At 40.7% G+C, this 16,685-nt stretch overlaps 1 protein-coding gene across 1 annotated transcript in view; it reads right to left on the reverse strand.

The window, feature by feature from the left end:
- Window positions 1–7,529: 7,529 nt before the first annotated feature.
- LOC146699040 (B-cell receptor CD22-like) overlaps window positions 7,530–16,685 on the reverse strand; it is a 32,217-nt gene continuing 23,061 nt past the window's right edge. Inside the window, exons 9-14 of the mRNA XM_085472598.1 lie at window positions 15,442–15,705; window positions 11,889–12,152; window positions 11,084–11,392; window positions 10,099–10,180; window positions 9,302–9,395; window positions 7,530–9,186 (exon numbers count right to left, since the gene is read on the reverse strand). Coding sequence (XP_085328724.1) covers window positions 8,755–9,186; window positions 9,302–9,395; window positions 10,099–10,180; window positions 11,084–11,392; window positions 11,889–12,152; window positions 15,442–15,705 — 1,445 coding nt within the window. The 3' untranslated portion in view covers window positions 7,530–8,754. The remainder of the gene's footprint in view (window positions 9,187–9,301; window positions 9,396–10,098; window positions 10,181–11,083; window positions 11,393–11,888; window positions 12,153–15,441; window positions 15,706–16,685) is intronic.

A 16,685-nucleotide genomic window follows, 5' to 3' on the forward strand; every position in this document is an offset into this window, starting at 1 on the left:
TGCAGGACCCACATTGTCCCGCAAAGGAGGAAAGGAACAAGGAGGAAATTGTTCACTGTGTAGACCTACACACTTGTCCGAAGGCAACTACAATGTTACCTCATGGGTTAGTTGGGTCAAGATGCACAACAGAGGTGACCCTAGCAGGCCATCCACAGAAATGCCTGCTTGATACAGGATCACAGGTTACTACAATACCTGTATCCTTTTACAACAATCATCTTCATGACCAACAAATTCAACCACTCCATGATCTTCTCCAGGTGGAAGGTGCTGCGGGTCAAACCATTCCATATCTTGGATACATTGAGGTTTCCGTCAAGTTCCCCAGAGATTTTGTTGGTGAAGAATATGAAGTAACAACATTGGCTCTAGTTGTTCCGGACGTACACCCTGACGTCCCCGCTACTGTGCTAATTGGGATGAACACCCTGGAACCCCTGTATGAACAGCATCTTAACCAGCATCCGAGCTATCAGCCTAGCACTCATGGGTACAGAGCGGTGTTGAAAACACTACAGCTGTCACACAAGCAGAAGGAGAATGGCAGCATTGGGAATGTGAGGCTACTAAGCAAAGCTCCAGTGCGTGTTCCGGCCGGCCGCACTATTGTCATCCAGGGCTCTGCCAAAGTTTCCACCCCGTTGTTTAGCCAGAGTGTTCTCCTACAGCATCCTGCTTCCACCTTACCTGGGGGGTTGTGTGTCAGCAGTTGTCTCATCAACTTCCCAGCTCTTTCTCCATACAAGGTTCCTGTGGTTATTACAAATGAGTCGGAGCAAGATACCTTCATTCCACCTCACAGTGTCATTGCGGATTTGGAAACCTACCACTGCATCTTGTCTGAACATCGTGTGACCCATCTTCCAGTCAGGAACACTACCACCAGCCTGAACTTTGATTTTGGTGATTCTCCACTGTCACCTGAATGGAGGACGCGAGTCATAGGCAAGCTGAATGACATCTCGGAGGTCTTTTCGCATCATGACTTGGATTTTGGATGTACATCAGCTGTCAAACATCATATTCCACTCCATGACAATACACCATTCAAGCAACGTGCCCGGCCAATCCATCCACAAGATTTCGAAGCTGTCCGCCGTCACCTGCGTGAGCTCCTGGAAGCCGGCATTATAAGGGAATCATCGTCTCCTTTTGCTTCGCCTATCGTGGTGGTCAGGAAGAAGAACGGTGAGGTCCGGCTGTGCATAGACTACCGGAAACTAAACCTTCAAACCATCAAGGATGCATACCCCTTACCTAATTTGGAGGAATCCTTTTCAGCACTCACTGGTTCTAAGTGGTTTTCAGTGCTCGACCTGAAGTCCGGTTACTACCAGATCCAGATGGAGGAGGAAGACAAGGCAAAGACTGCTTTTGTGACTCCTCTTGGGTTCTGGGAGTTTAACCAAATGCCTCAAGGTGTTACCAACGCCCCAAGCACCTTTCAGCGCTTGATGGAGCGATGCATGGGGGACCTTCACCTAAAGGAAGTGCTCGTTTTCCTGGATGACTTAATCATCTATTCGGACACTCTTGAGGAACATGAACGAAGGCTGCTGAGAGTCCTGAACCGGTTGAAGGAATATGGGCTGAAACTGGCACCGGAGAAATGTCGATTCTTCCAAAAGTCTGTAAAGTACTTGGGTCATATTGTCTCTGAGGAAGGAGTTCAAACAGATCCTGAGAAGATAGAGACCATCAAGACATGGCCGGTTCCCCAGACTCTGAAACAATTAAGATCTTTTCTGGGTTTCGCTGGTTATTACCGCCGGTTTATAAAAGACTATTCCGTCATTGCCAAACCTCTCAATGACCTGACTCGTGGATATTCTCCAGTTCAAAGATCAAAGACCCTGAAAGCTCACAAGATACCCACCTACAGGCCAAACCAACCCTTCGGGGAGAGGTGGGATACCAAATGTCAAGTTGCATTTGAAACCTTGATTGAGAAGCTTACAACTGCTCCGGTTCTTGGGTTTGCAGACCCGTCTCGTTCATACATTCTGCACACCGATGCGAGTGTGACCGGACTTGGAGCAGTGTTGTATCAAGAGCAAGAGGAGAAACTCCGGGTCATAGCTTATGCTAGCCGCGGATTGTCGCAGAGTGAGAGCCGTTATGCAGCCCACAAGCTGGAATTCCTCGCCCTTAAGTGGAGTGTGACCGAGAAATTCCAAGATTACCTGTACGGGGCAGATTTTACAGTGGTGACGGACAGTAATCCACTGACCTACGTTTTGACAACAGCTAAACTGGACGCTACTGGACACCGTTGGTTGGCTGCATTGTCAACGTACTCCTTTAAACTTCTGTACAGAGCTGGCAAACAGAATTGTGACGCTGATGCGCTTTCGCGGCGACCTTACTCCTGCTCCAGTGATGAAGTTTCTAATGACCATGAACTCATTCGTCAGTTCATTTCTCAACACACAGCTGATTCTGATGTCCTTCCAGAAGAGACTGTGAGAGCAATCTGCCAAAGTCATTTGGTCAGAGCCACACGGCCGGGTGACTGCGGTGAGGTTGGCTTCACACTTGTCGAGTCTTTGTCAGTTCAAATGGATACCATCCCTGACAGTTACTGTTCCGAGGACTGTCATCAGCTGCCTGTCGTTTCTACTCTTAACATCAAAGAGAAACAACACTCAGATCCCTGCATTCGAGAGCTTATTCACCAGCTTGAGACGGGGAACAGGGTTCCACCAACAGCTAGAGCTGAGCTCCCTGAACTTCCGTTCCTGCTCAGAGAATGGTCCAGGTTGGAGCTGGTGGATGGAGTCCTGTACAGGAGGAGACGGGACAATGGAGACCTTTTATATCAGCTTGTCCTTCCAGAGGAGTTGCGGCCATCAGTCCTGAAAAGCCTCCATGAGGATATGGGCCATATGGGGATTGAACGTACACTTGACCTTGTCCGTACGAGATTCTACTGGCCTAAAATGGCAAAGGATGTGGAGCAGAAGATTAAGACTTGTGGCCGCTGTGTGCGCCGAAAAGCCCTGCCGGAAAAAGCTGCTCCACTTGTCAGCATAAAAACATCTCGACCCCTTGAGCTTTTGTGTATGGATTTTCTTGCTCTTGAGCCTGACACTAGTGGCACTCGTGATATCTTAGTCCTGACTGACCATTTCACTAAATTCGCTGTTGCCATTCCAACACCCAATCAAAAGGCAAGAACTGTGGCGAAGTGTTTATGGGAGAATTATATCATTTATTATGGCATTCCTGAGCGAATTCATACCGACCAAGGGCAAGATTTTGAGTCAAGACTAGTAAAAGAATTGTGTGAGTTTGCAGGCATTCAGAAGAGCCGTACAACCCCTTACCATCCGAGGGGAAATCCAGTGGAGCGATTTAACAGGACGTTGCTGGCAATGTTGGGGACCTTGGAGACAAAACAAAAAACAAGGTGGAAAGAGCATGTGAAACCGCTGGTTCACGCCTATAATTGTACCAGGAACGAGGTTACAGGGTTTACTCCTTACGAACTCATGTTCGGTAGAACACCTCGTCTACCTGTGGACCTGGCGTTCAATCTGCCACTGCGGGAATCCCAGCAAAAGAGTCACTCACAGTACATTAAGTCACTCAAATCGAGATTGGAGGAAAGTTTCAGTATTGCCTCCAGTAACGCTACAAAGGCTGCCGACCGAAATAAGAAACGCTTTGACAATCGTGTGATACCATCAGCATTGGAACCAGGTGATCGTGTGCTTGTGAGGAATGTCCGCCTTCGAGGGAAGCATAAACTTTCAGATAAATGGGAGGAAGAAGTTTATGTGGTTGTCCATCGGGCTGGGGACCTCCCGGTCTACAAGGTAAAACCTGAGAACAGCGATGGACCTATGCGGACCCTTCACCGCGACCTCCTCCTTCCATGCGGCCTCCTCACGAGCAGTGAGGTTAACTTGGAATCACCAGAGCAATCGCTTCTGCACAGGCCAAGAACTCGGCAGCGGAACCCGGATTTAAATTCCCTCACAGAACCTCTGGTTGAGGATGAGGACACAGGAAGCTTGGTTTCATTGTATGTTAATCCTCCAACGTTGCACTTCACTGTGGAAAAACAGAATCAATTTCCAGATTCATCTGACAGTGGGAGCCTAGGACCACTGATTTTGGATCCTTCAGTTGAAGTGGAAGTGCAAGAGGAACCAGCCTCTGTGTCCAGTGTTCTTCCTCCAGCAGTGGAGTCTGGTGGTGGGCAATCTGACTCTGATGTGGAAGACATTTTGCTTGAACTTATTGAAAGTCACCCTGAAGATAGAAATAGCTTACCTGAAAACTTACCTGGAAGTGGAGACATACTTGTCAACATTCCTGTCGTTGCTGTTGAAGATTCTCCTGAAGAGTCTAGTGTTATTGAACAGGACACCGACATAGGTGACGGGCTAAGACGTTCACAACGACAAAGAGCACCACCTGATCGACTTCACTATTTCACTCGTGGTAATCCTCTGGTTTCCGTTGTCCAAACGATGTTGCATAGTCTTTCCGATGCATTGGGCCATAATGCTAGCCGTCCTTCGTCTGTTCACGTTGTCTAGCGTTTAACATGCGACGGGGCGTGCATGGTTAAGGCGGGGAGGATGTAACCCACATAAAAATAAAAAGAACTGCGTCTATAACTAAATTGGAATCTTAAATTCCAACCGGAGCGTGTCCGTGAAGGCATCGTGCGTCATGACGCACGCCACGCCGCGAGGCTGCACATGCCTGTTGTGACCAATCACATTCGCGAGGCACCGATATATGCCTTCCGGGTTGTCGCCTCGAAACGACGCGGGGGAGAGGCGTTAGCGGATGGAAGCAACAGGTACGTGGGCCGAGCGCTTTTCGCTGTTTACTATCTTGACTTGTTTTGAATTAATTGTGGATTGCGTTCAACAGTATTTTGATACCGCCGTGGGTAGATGCGTGGGGCTCGTATGTGACATCGCACGTAGTGAATGGTGAGTGAGTCTGAATGTTTGTTTGTATTTGTAACCTGTATCAGTATGCCAGTGCTATTAGCTGATGGGATGGCTGAGGCTTACTGTATTACTACTGCTCTCACTTTATGTGGCTGTAGTTTTGTTATTTGAGATTGTCATTTGTTTTAATTCATTACAATGGTTGGATATGTATTTTTTGTATTTTCTCATGGATTTTATGTGTACACTGGAACTAAAGCTAGCTTGGGAAGTTTAGATGAATTTTGCTAATAGTGGTTTTGTGATTATAGTGCAGGCTAGTGGTGCCCTGGAGAGACCACAGCGACACCACTACTTTGGATGGCGAGCTAGGCCCAACGAGCCAGAACCCCAGCTACAACTTCCTGCGGTCTGGTAGGAGGCTGCTGCGGCCTACACTCTCCCCTCTTGGTTTAGTCCCCTAAATCTCACTTCTGAGATTTCAGCTTTGGAATCTTAGTGCTGATCATCCTACTTCAAATTTCAACCTGTCTAGACTGTCATACGCGTTGGACTTATATCACTCATGAAATAAACTTTATGGACATTGTTGCCAGAGGTTGGACGAGGTTCCTGCACTGCCGTGCAGCGGATATTTTACAAGCTTGAATTGTTTTATTTTTTCCTTGTCTGCAGATTTTGTAAATATTGGTGTTTGGTAGTTGCACTTTGTTTTCACTATAAATAACATTTGTAATCACAATATTTGTGGTTGTACGTTTATTGTACTTCACTCACCTCCTAGAGCCGAATCTGATATCTTCTGAATTAGCCCAACTATTCATAACCAACTTAAATTATTTTAGCTTATGTACTTGCTACACATACCTCTTGTCATTGTGGCCAAATAGCTGAATCTTTGTCTCCTCTGACCATTAAAATTTTTCCAGAAGGTATTTGGCTTGCCCATGCGACCTGCTGCAAATTTAAGTTGAGCTTTAGTTGAAGGTGTTTGGAGTGGGGGTTCTTTCTTGGTTGGCACCGTCTGAATCCATGATGATGTACAGTTCAGATTACTGTGGACAGTGATGCTGTTTCCAGTTCATAGCAGGTTTGAACATCCTAATCAGTTTCCTATCATTAGAGGGTTTAAGTCTTCTACCAGACTATGGCAAAGTCATGCCACATCCAAGTAACATCCATATGTACAATTCTTTGAACCAATGATCTTGGAATCTACAGTTGTTTAAAAAATGGCTCCAAGATACCCTCCCAACATGTGCAACTCTACCGTTCTTCTTCTTGAATTGTCAGTGAGTTTCTCAATTGGACTTTCCAATTGTTCTGACTATTAACCAGTCCAATAAATCATTTTATGCCGGTAAAGAGAAACTACCAGTTCTAGTCAATCATGATCATTAACGAGAAGATAATAGGCCTTCAACACCACTTGTTAAAATATTTAAGTGAGCAAGCGCATATGTTTCTAGTCTCTATGTATGTGTGATGGCCACACCTGCAGCATCACAACTCTGAAGTTGGGCAAAAGATGCAGCTGTGTTATGTATGGGAAGAGTTTATTGGGCCATACCATGTGCAGCTCTTTCATGGGTTTCAATAAATAAATAATTTTTAATGCTGTGCTTTCTCTTTGATTTATGAATTGTCTGTTCGCTTAGTATTCTTTTGGGCATTTAATTAAAGTGATTATAAAACTAAGCATTGGTTTGTTTGGTGTTAATACATCCTATGTGTCAACTTGGTCTGATCAGCCAAGATTTAGGTCCCCTTTGTTTCTTGTGGGTTAGGTTAGTTTTGTTTGCAAGTTGCTGTTTTTGGCTTAAGTTTAGTTATATTTATTTGACCTTTTTTAAGGGACCTGTATTGTTAGTTCATTTTGTATATTTTTTTCATTTTGTGTGTAAATAAAACCCACTTTTTTTCTAAATACTTACTGTGTAAGTATTAACACAGTGGTCCAAAGTATAGTATACATGGTCCAAAGTATACTATGCTTTGGACCATGTGTGGATTTCAGAAGATCCAAAATATATTTCATCTTGGGCACCCATTTTTGTTCTTTAAAAGTTATTAAATATGTATGCTGTACAATTGTTCCACCCTGGAAAAAGAACAGTTCACAGAAATCATTAAAATGCCCAGAATTACCATAATGTTCATTCCGACGATGAGTGCATGGGCAAAATGAGGTTACATTTTTAAAAAGGTGTTTAAAAAAGTGATAGGAGGAACTCGCACAAAAAGTGTGAATGTTAAGAAACATTACCAGAAGGGGCCATAAACAGTACCACCTAATTTTCTCACTCTCATCTCTGCAGTATATCTTGTGTCTGAACGTGCTGTTTATGGTATTAAACATGATGGGAACCTTTTTGTTTTTCCTTTCACTCATGACAAACATTCATCATTTAATTTGTCTGTTTCAGTCTTTTTCTTTAATAAGTTAAAGAGTTGGGTAATTCCAAATGCAACTTTTCAAGCACCTGAAAATTCAGTATACATGCAAATTGTGTCGGCACAATTTGTCAAATTTGCTACAGCTGCTGTATTTAATGTCAATGTGCAACACTATCTGAAAGAAGATATAAGAAAGACAGGACCTGGAAGGAAGATGAAAGTTCTTTAATATTTGTTGTACATTCAATTTTAAAGCATGGCCTCAAAGGTTAGATGCATCTAACATGCTGTACTATGTTAAGGATTTAGGCCCTAAATAATCATTGAAGTGCTTTTAAAAATAATGCCATCCATGTGTATTGAGCTTCATATATATTGCAATAAACAAAACCCTAAATCAATAATACAATATAATATGCAGCTAGCCAGCGGAATTATGTTAAGCTTGCCAAAAGGATGTTAATATGGAGCATACAAAAAGAACAAAACCAACTAGATAGATACACTTTTATGCATATGCTACCAGTGGGTCACCCAATAGCTACTTTGTATGTAAATGAATAGCTACCCATAAAAGAAAATGAAACTACATATTCATAAAAGAGAAATCTCACAGCTGTACTTCATTTTTAAAAATGTTTGCCAAAATAAAAGCAATTGTGATTATGTTGTGTTTAATTATCGCTCATAATATATTTATATTTCTGGCTGTCTTATAACATCAAAACACTGTAAATGCACTAATATTTTGTAAATATACAAACAATTTTTACTTCTGTACACAATACCACAGCTACTGTGAGTGACAATTCTGTCTTTCCTACAGTTTCATGTCAAAGTGTCTGCTGATCCTCGCACTTCTCCTCATGGTTTATGATATATAATTTTGTTTATTATGTCTCAGACTTTTTATTTTGAGACAGAATGATGACACAATGTCATCGCATGACATACAAAATTTTTAATTAAAAAAACACCTTATTAACAAAAAGTCTGGTCTTTTTGCTCTTTTACCAACAAATGATATTCAGTGGAACTACAAATCAGTGGGTCTAGCACAGGTTCCTAAACAAAGGTCTGAAATTTGCAGTGACAGGCATAGTCACTAAGGAGTTATAAGTTGGCTCCTGAGCTTTAACCTAATATTTTACTGTTTGAAGCAGTGTCTTCAAACAGAGATATTGTGCCAGATTCAATAATAAACGCACACAAAAGAAGATGGTTGTGCACTGGTACATATGAGAGCCAGTTAAGCAATGGTATATTTACACAACAAAAAATATTTCTTGGTAACTATTCAAAGGCTAATCATTAAAGGGTATGTAATTGTATTTCTAATCCTATCTTAAATGTTTTTATCATAGTGTGACTAAATGCAGCGAGCTACACATGTACAGCTGGACAGCTATGTTTTTAGCAGTAAGCTCAACAAAACAGAAGTTTACTTCTTTTTCTTTTTAGTCTTGTCTTTAAATTTTACCTGGGCATATTCATAGTCCACTTCCTTTTTCACATTCTTACCCCCCACTTCATCATACAGGCCTCCCATCTCTAGTGCATTGCTCACAAAATTTCTGTTAATTCCCTCCACAATGCACTTCTCCTCCTCCAGATAATAGCTACCAGGTGAATTCAAGTCCACAGAGGTTTCTTCCTTCTTTTTCTTGCTCTTGGTCTTCCAGTTCACACTAGAGTAAATTGCTTCACACTTGTCGCCTTTGTTCTCAGAGTTTTTGCTTTCTCTTGCACCCACTGGCTCAGCGCTTGGCAAGTTGGTGCTACTTGGCTCAGCAACTACTTTAGGGTCAACAACGCCTGCCTCTCTCAACCTTTCAACATTTGCATAAATGCTCTCTTCTGTTGTGTTTGGTGCCTAAAATTGCATAGTAAATTTCAGTGAACATTCCGGTGAAGATCATCTATTCATTCTTGTGTAAATGTAAAAGTATCACACCTTTAAAAAAGCCTTAAAAATAAAGTTAAAGTACCTCATTTCCTTCTTCAGTCGGAGGCTGAATCATCGCAACTGTGTTGTTTTCATCTATTAACCCAACTTTCGGCTTACAGTGATTCGTCTGAGTCCTGAAAAATAAAGTAAAATATCAAATATATATTTTTACAAATCATACACTGCAGTTTTTCACTGCTCACTTTTTAGTTCACAGGATAAACTCATGATGATATATAGTGGTGTATAACAGCTTGCTATGTGAAAACTAATCTGAATGTTAACATACAGAGGTCTTGAAAATGAAAACATATAATGTCAGTGTTTTTAGACATGAACTGTCCAATAAACAGCTCAGACTGATGTTAAAGTTACCCATATGGAAAAGATATATATAAATCTTATAAAGTTTGTATCTGTCTTGTGTGAAACTTGTATGAAAAGCATATAAGAGTGAAAACAGATATAAGATCCCTTGAAAAATTATATAATGAAACTTGTATGTTTTGGATACTTACTAAAACAATGTATGAAAGTAATGCGAAAGTGGCCACTTTCATGAGTAAATCATGTAAGCCTTATATGATTTACTCATGAAAGTGGCCACTTTCATGAGTAATCACATATAAGTTTTTACTATTTCTTTTCCGTATGGGTAGTCAGTGTTGTTACCAATGTTGAGTATGTTTTCTGATGGATCAAGCCCAAATATACACAGTAGTTGCACAGTATCAGTATTCAGTTAAAGATCACAGAAAATCAGGCCAAATACAACTTAGTAAATAGTAAATGCTGTGGGTAGTTTGAACAATTTTAAGTACCAAATTGTGTCCATACCTGATAACAAACAGCAGAACACACATTAGTACTAATAGTAACACTACAAGAGTGGAGACGATCACTGGATACAGAACTGAACCTAAAAAAACAAAATAAAAATAAATATAAAAAAATACCATGTAAAAAAAAAATAAATAAATACATAAAAAAATCACCCTACTTAATTTTTAATTGTATGCATGACATACATAATGTTTTTTGTTTTTTTAAACCCTCTGGGTTTGTTCAACATTACTACCCTTTCAGCTTGTTCGTGGCCAAAACTGGCCACCATAGAGCCCAGAGGGTTAATTAGCCATATTACTCAAAAATTATGTGGTAAAACAAACTTATTTCAAATTCCAAGGTTTTAAATATTGGATTTTTTTTTGAAAATCACCTGCTCTTTACCAGGTCTTAAAATTACATATATACAGCCTCAGCTGAACTACAAAACATAACATGGTATACTGTGTCATTACTGAACAAAGACTAATCCAAATTTCAGAAGCGGTGTGTAAAACTGTGCACTCTTACTGCTTCCATAGGAATCACAAGAATAGGTAGCAGCCAGATGCTGATAATCATGCACTTGATTATTAAACTTCATTTAATGACCATCAGCAAGCGTGAACATGTTTATAAAAGCAGATGTTTGTGGCAGTTTGCTGGTCCTGAACATTCAGGAGTGTGTTAGCACAATACCAATGATATAAATGTACTTCAAAACATTCCATACTTTATGAAACTGGTAGTGAGTCGACTGTAGCTGGATTAACCCATCCCTAACTGCTTGTGTGGATTAGTGGAATTCCTAAAGTTATTGACAGTGAATTTACTGTAAATGAATACTAACATTTAGGGGGGAAAATCCTGACAATATCTCTTAACTGGCTTTGTAGAGCACAGGATATCAGTAACTAAGGTATCAAATCTCCTTGATCTCCACTGCATCATGTATGTGGGTTAAACAAGAGTATTTACAGTTGCACCAAATACAAACCTTGAGGTTCTGCAGAGCTTTTAAACTTGCTCATACAAAATTGTTGACTGGCAGATCCCAGAGAGTTGAAGCTACGGCAGAGCAGGGTGGAAAAATGCTTCACATGTGGTTGACTCAGAATGAAGGAGCTCCTGTGAACTGTGATGTTTAGAGTCTCACTGAATATTTCAAATCCACCAGACTGATTGACAGGTTCTCCATTCAAATACCACTGTACAGCAGGGGAAGGGTTTCCGTCAGTGTCACAGGAACAGTTAACCTGACTTGCAGTTTTAACACAATCTGATGAAAACAGGATCTGTGGAAGAACTGTCATTGAAAGAAAGTGAGAGGAGTCAGTAAAAAACAACCTTGATGATTGAAAAATATTTGCAAAAATTACTAAAAAAATTAACTGACAAAGTGACCGGTAAAATGCTGTGTGTAAAGATGGTCATGTCTCAAACTGAAGTCCTTTCTGAACATACTTGCAATACTTATCATTATCAGGAGTGTTTTATTGCTCTTGAAATAGTTTTAACCTGTGCAAAAAACAGATCTACATAATGCATTGCCCAACACAGACTTTATTAAAGTATGTGCAGACTTTTTAGATTTATTTCAAAAAATCATACTGCAAAGATTGTCTTGTTTTACTGCCGAAGGTTGTTTTGTTATGAAGGGGGATATTTTTAGTCTGTGCTACAATATTTGGCTATCAAGGATGCTTACTGGAGATAACCAAAAATGTCAGAAAAATGGAAAACACTAATGTGTTGTTACAATTTCTAACAAAAATAGTATAATTTAATTTTGAGATACATACAATGAATCTCAAGCTGAGTCACATTAGAACGTTCAACTCCAAGCTTATTTTCAGCCTTGCAGAAAAATGTCCGTCTGTTTCTGAAGACTTGAATGTTTAAACTAGTTCCTGTTCCAATTAAAGTCTCCTGGTCTCCATCAGCTCTGTACCACATGTAGTTCCTCACTGCTGGGTTGGCATTAGTGCTGCAGGTCAGACTCACATTGCTGTTCTCTGGTACTGGACCAGAAGGACTGACTGAAACTGTGATGTTTTCAGGTGAATCTGAAAATTAAGTATTGAAACATGAAAATTAGTGATGCACTGTATGTTGGGTATTACACTACCTATCATTAAGTCGTATGTGTGTATTTTAACAGTAACTTTGCATGTTTTCCCTGTGTCTGCGAGGGTTTTCTCCAAGTACTCTGGCTTCCTCTCACAGTCCAAAGACATACAGTTATTGCTCATAGGTGTGAATGTTAGTCTGAATGGTTGTCTGTTTCTCTGTGTTGGCACTGTGACAGACGGGCGATCTGTCCAGGGTGTGCTGCTCTTGCCCTGTTACGGCTGTGATAGTTATAAACACACTTCTAAACCTGGTGGAAAGTCTTCTCAGAAGAGTTGAAACTATTATAGCTACAAAGAGTTGGCCTACATCATATCATACTAGGGTTGCCAACCGTCCCTTAAAAAACGGAATCGTCCCGTATTTAGAAACAAAAGTACACGTCCCGTATTGAGCTAATAAGGGACGCACTTTGTCCCGTAATACAGTGAGAATCAAAAGTAGTCTATAAATGTTTATGGAATTAACGCTTTGTTTGAAAGCATAATTCCCAGCCCCTCTCCTGCTTTGTGACCAATGAGCTGACAGCACACTTATGACAATTCGAGTGTGACAATTCAGATTACCGCTCATCTCATTGGTCGAGGAAAGGTCGCTTACGGAGAAAATACCGGAAGACAACAGATGACCACAACAACAAGCATGGCCAACAGGGAAACAAACGCTGACACTGTGGTGCAAGTCTCAGACGTAAGCTGGGCAGACACTGTGCGATTTTTTCACTGCTCCGTCTTTTTCACCGACGTTTACGTGTTTGCGCGTGAGCAGTGTGAGCGGCTGTGGTGACACCCTCATGAGCGATTGATGATCGGGAGCTGGTCGTGAGGTGTTAATCGCTTCTCCTTACCCCACGTATACTACACGATGCACGATGAAGGCCAAAATCGGGCCGATCACCAAATCGGTCACACGACTCAAAAATCGTCTCAAAATGGGCCAAAAATCGCACAACGTAAGCCCAGCATTAGAGCAGCAATGTTTGTTCCCCTCAGAGAAAGGAAAAAAAAAAGGCTGCAAAAGTACAGGGAGGAATGGGAAAAGGAAAACACCTGGCTGGGAAAATGCACGATAACACCTTTAAAGCGCACTGCACTGTGTGCCGGCGCACTTTTTCCATAGGCATGCTTCTAGTGGTGGGCACATGAAGAACATGAGGGGCATGAAAGCTCGGGGAACCCTTAACCAATTTTTTGCCCACCAGGCCACGACAGAAGCAGATATGGTATGTAAACACTGGTTTGTTTTTTTAAACCCTCTGGTTAAGGTTAATATGGGCATGTGCAGTGAATATCAGCGCTATGTGGCCAGAAGATAATATAATTTATTTTGTTTAATAAACAACTGCAAGGATAGATGATTACAACAAATAGATGACTAATACATAAAAGTAATACATAGATTAATAATAATGATGAGTTAAGATGCGTAATCATGGGAACAAGTGGGTTTACAAACAGGAGCAGCTGATTAGCATTAGAAAAGCTGAAATAATACCTCAACTGAAGCCAATTGTACTAAATGCACTATATGTGCACTGTTACAAGAATATTTTTCGTTCTATTGTTTTCTATTAATTTATATAATTTTAAGTTAAGCAGGACAGAGTTCTTTTAAAGAAAGATTTACTTATATTCTCAAAAGTTAAGCATGACAGGCTTCTGTTTAAGAAAGAGACCTGTTTTACTGTGTTAATGTTGTCATTTTGAGCTAAAAATAAATGGCTAAATGATCATTTGTTTCCCACATGGTCATATCACAAAGAATATGCATCTGCTTAAATCAAATTCAACTCAAATGGTTAAAAAATAATTTCACACACAAAAAAAAGAGCTACAAAATTCACCACACTGGGAAGGGTGAACTGGGTTGCCACAAGGTGTCCCTTATTTATTTTTCAGGGAGTTGGCAACCCTATATCATACTCCATATTTTCCGCATATAAGGCGCACTTAAAATCCTTTATTTTTCTCAGGAATTGACAATGCGCCTTATGTATGAATTCTGGTTGTGCTTACTGACCTCGAACAGATTTTATGTGGTACACGGCGCTCAAAAATCTGTCAAAAAATGTTTTTGTACGACTTTGCTAAGCTACGAAGCTGCACCGCTTGATGGACTGTTAGAGCATCACAGCTACTGTAGTTAGGAGCCTAGCGGAGTAATCTGGGTCCAGAACTCTGTCTGCTTCAGGTCCCAAAGTTGAAGAACACTGCAACATCATTGAGAGTTATAAACGGTCTAAATTCTTTTGTCTTTAATAAAATTATCAGTGTTTCTGTTTTACCAGGTGTAACAATTAAGTTTAACATCCAGGCATCCATGAAAACAGAATTTATTAAATTTAACGCAGTTAGAAGTTAGCAAGAAGTTAGCTTGCTAGTTTCCACCTAAAGATGATATTACCATGTTCTGACTGAAAGATTTCTGAAAAAATTAAAACGTACAGCTCTGCCATCACTTCCAACATAAACGAAGACAGAAAACTCAACCGCAGTGACTTTTGTAGGGTTACTGAAGTTGGACTATATAATGATGTGCTATGTGATTGCTAGCAACACAGCTATGTTAGCATAACATAAATGCAGTGAAGCTGGGGGATGAATGCTAACTTTGTTCCACTCGATAAAAGTTAATGTGAGGGTTCCCAAAGGTTAGGGAGAAATGCAATCGCATGACAGGATACTGTAAACAGACCAAACTTTAGTCAGGAGAACAACTGAGATAATCCATCCACAATATGAGGTTACTCATTAATATACTGCAACAACATGGGAATAGAGCAGCTGCAAGAGAATTCAACATTAATGAATCAATGGTACAGAAGTGGAGGAAGCAAGAAGAATGAGTTGAGTAAAGTTTGACTTATCTGACCGTGTTGTTTTGCTTAATGCGCCTTATAATTCAGTGTGCCTTATTCATGAAAACAGACACGTTTGTTGACAGTGCACCGTATATACCGGTGCATCTTATAGTCCAAAAGAATACAGTAACCTTTTTTAAATTGAGAATCAGATGTCATTCTAGTTATATGTGGGTGGGCAGAGGGGCAAAGACTTTTGGAAATGCTGTGTGTATGCTTTTACTTTTTTCTGCAAAAATGCATTGGTTTTTTATTTCTAGACTATTCCAAAAGCTCAGCATGTAAATTCCAGTTCTAATGGTCTGAATCCTTGATGCTGGGTTATACTGATGATATGTAAAGCAGATGTGAAATATGATATTTACACTGAACATCTATTTGAATGCTGCTGGAACGTCCAACTCCAATCTTATTTTCAGCCTTGCAGAAAAATGACCGTCTGTCTCTGGAGACTTGAATGTTTAAACTGGTTCCTGTTCCGATAAACGTCTCCTGGTCTCCATCAGCTCTGTACCAGGTGTAGTTCCTCACTGCTGGGTTGGCATTACTGCTGCAGGTCAGACTCACATTGCTGTTCTCTGGTACTGGACCAGAAGGACTGACTGAAACTGTGATGTTTTCAGGTGAATCTAAAGAATGAGAATAACACCAAACAGGAGAGAAGGGAGCAAACCGCACACATTTACTGATTTTTTCTTTAATCAAGAAAATTTGTAGAGTGATAGTAAGAAGTTGCTTTGGCCCTTTCTTTCTAAATACTGATGTATCCAATAAAAATGATTTTTCTTTGTCTTTATATTGACTGACTGAACAATGCAACTTACAGTCACTTCACCAACTTTATACTTCTTTTTACTGAGTGTCAAAAACTACCCATTCATCATCTTCCAGGGGGGTTGGAGCCTAGCCCAAATGCCACTGGGTGAGAGGCAGTGTACACTGACACAGACAGTGATTCTGTCCTGTGGGCAATTTTAGAATCTCCAGTAAACCTACCCGTCCTTCTGTGGGTGGGAAGAGAAACACCACATAGAAAGGCTCCAGCCAGATGGTGGACTTTTTGATACTTCTTTTTCTCTGTGTCTTATTTAGAGTTTGGTCCCCATGGAAATGATAAATGCCCTGGTTCTTACATACCACTATTCTACTCAACTTAAACCGCTTCATACAACATGCCTCATCCATTCACCTAATTTATGTTTAAGTGTTTTCTAACTAAAATAACATCGAAAGTGTTTTGTTCATCGGATAACAGCTTATCTAAATATCGTTACCCGAGGATATTTGGTGTGCAAATTGGCTCCAGTCTGCATGCCAACCTTCCAAATAGTAGATAACCTGCTCTACCTTCTGAGCTACACCAGGCACGTGCGAGGAAGGGCTTGAGCACCTGCCCCTTTCCTGATGGGTGTCCCAAATACCCTTTTCTTGAGGCAATTGTTTTATGTGTGTTTTATGCATGCGGCGCGTCTACGCAGAAACATTGGGTAGGATGTGTTTTGAGGCAGGACGCACATTTTTTGCTGTTTGAGCGGTGTCCATATGACAAGCCATTTCAGCCACGAGTTTTCTACGCGAGTTTTCTAACACGTCTGGTTAAGAAATGCCG

Source organism: Copadichromis virginalis, linkage group LG11 (assembly GCF_057382275.1).
Source record: "Copadichromis virginalis isolate Kocher_CV1m ecotype Utaka linkage group LG11, C_Virginalis_male_GT1.1, whole genome shotgun sequence".
NCBI lineage: Eukaryota > Metazoa > Chordata > Actinopteri > Cichliformes > Cichlidae > Copadichromis > Copadichromis virginalis.